The sequence below is a fragment of the Carya illinoinensis genome, chromosome 7, assembly GCF_018687715.1.
Source record: "Carya illinoinensis cultivar Pawnee chromosome 7, C.illinoinensisPawnee_v1, whole genome shotgun sequence".
In the NCBI taxonomy this organism is placed as follows: domain Eukaryota; kingdom Viridiplantae; phylum Streptophyta; class Magnoliopsida; order Fagales; family Juglandaceae; genus Carya; species Carya illinoinensis.
In genome coordinates, this window is record NC_056758.1 from 40,923,133 (window position 1) to 40,924,573 (window position 1,441).

General features: G+C 41.7%; 1 protein-coding gene across 1 annotated transcript; it reads left to right on the forward strand.

The window, feature by feature from the left end:
* Nucleotides 1–312: 312 nt before the first annotated feature.
* Nucleotides 313–986, forward strand: LOC122317391 (lachrymatory-factor synthase-like). The gene has a single exon (XM_043134465.1). It carries the CDS (start codon nucleotides 359–361, stop codon nucleotides 842–844), a length of 486 nt encoding a protein of 161 aa, XP_042990399.1. The 5' UTR covers nucleotides 313–358; the 3' UTR covers nucleotides 845–986.
* The last annotated feature ends 455 nt before the right edge of the window (nucleotides 987–1,441 follow it).

A 1,441-nucleotide genomic window follows, 5' to 3' on the forward strand; every position in this document is an offset into this window, starting at 1 on the left:
AACCTTGTGTTGCATGTCTCGACGCTTCAAATGTCCGTCCGATCCCAAATGGAATTTGGGGGCATCACAGGAAGGATGGGCGACAGAGGGATGGGGTGGGGGGAGGATGGGCAATGCGATAGGGGGTGGGGGAGGAGGGAGAGAATGTAGTCGAATTTCAAATGAGGGAAATTTGTGAGAGGGAATGTGCAGAATGATAGGGAGAGGAACGGAAATTCACTGTAGGCCACGTAAGCTATGTTTCGGATGCTGCCAAATAGTGGCTGCTCTTAAGATTTATTCAACCATATATACACATGGATTCTTGATTGAATCGATAGCTTTTCTATCCATAGTATCTCGAACGCACACCGCACACATGGAGGAGGAAACACAACCTTTAAAATGGGAAGGAAAAACCTCTGCACAACTCCCAACAGCAAGAGCACATGAAGTATGGCCTTTCTTGGAGGACTTCTGCAACCTACACAAGTGCTTTTGTCTTGATACGTGTTACCATGTTGATGGGATCCCCGGCCAGCCTGGCCTGATCCGCTACTGTGCCGCCACAGTACCATCATCATCAGGCAGCCAAGAGGAATCGGTGATCACCATGTGGGTCAAAGAGAAGCTGTTGCTGATTGATCCCATCAAACGGTGTTTGAGCTATGAGGTTATTGATAATAACATCGGCATCAAGTCATACGTCGCGACGATGAGAGTATTTCCAATCCACGATGATGAAGGCGAACGTGGGTGCAAGATCGAGTGGTCATTCCTGTGTGATCCGATCCAAGGGCAGGGATTTGAAGAGTTTAGCTCTTATATCGAGTCTAATCTTCAGTTCATGGTAAAGAAGATATAATATGCCCTCCTACTCGCAACCTGAAATATGGCTCTAGATGTATGGTATTTATAATATTATTTCTCGATTTCCTATTGTGCTTTTGTTCTTAAGTTTTAACATTTGGAAATAAAGAACGTACATCATGCGCCCTGATATTAAACCTCATGTAATCATGTTTTGAAGCTTGGGGCCTATTAATTTGAGATCCTAATAAAACATTTGGAGGTTGCGTAGAAAATACGTACATAGAGGGGATGGCAGGAAGACGTGCAGATAGATAATGGTGCTGTGGTATGGTACTCGAAAGAGTTCACGCCCAACTTGGAGATGTATTTAGGAAATTAAGGAAAACATTTAATATTGCATGGTCGTTATTTTTCCATTATTTTAATAGTTGAAAATAATATATTTCGTTCTTTGATCAACAAAAAACAAGAAAGGAAAACAAATGGCAAATGAACTTTAGATGGGAATGACGGTGATACATAGGTTTTGTCTGACAACTAAGCAATTTCGATAAGAGATTTATTTAAATTCTATGTCCCACACACCCATCTTAACAGAGTTTGAAATAGGTCAAAACTTATCAGTTAATAGATGAGTTACAATGGGATA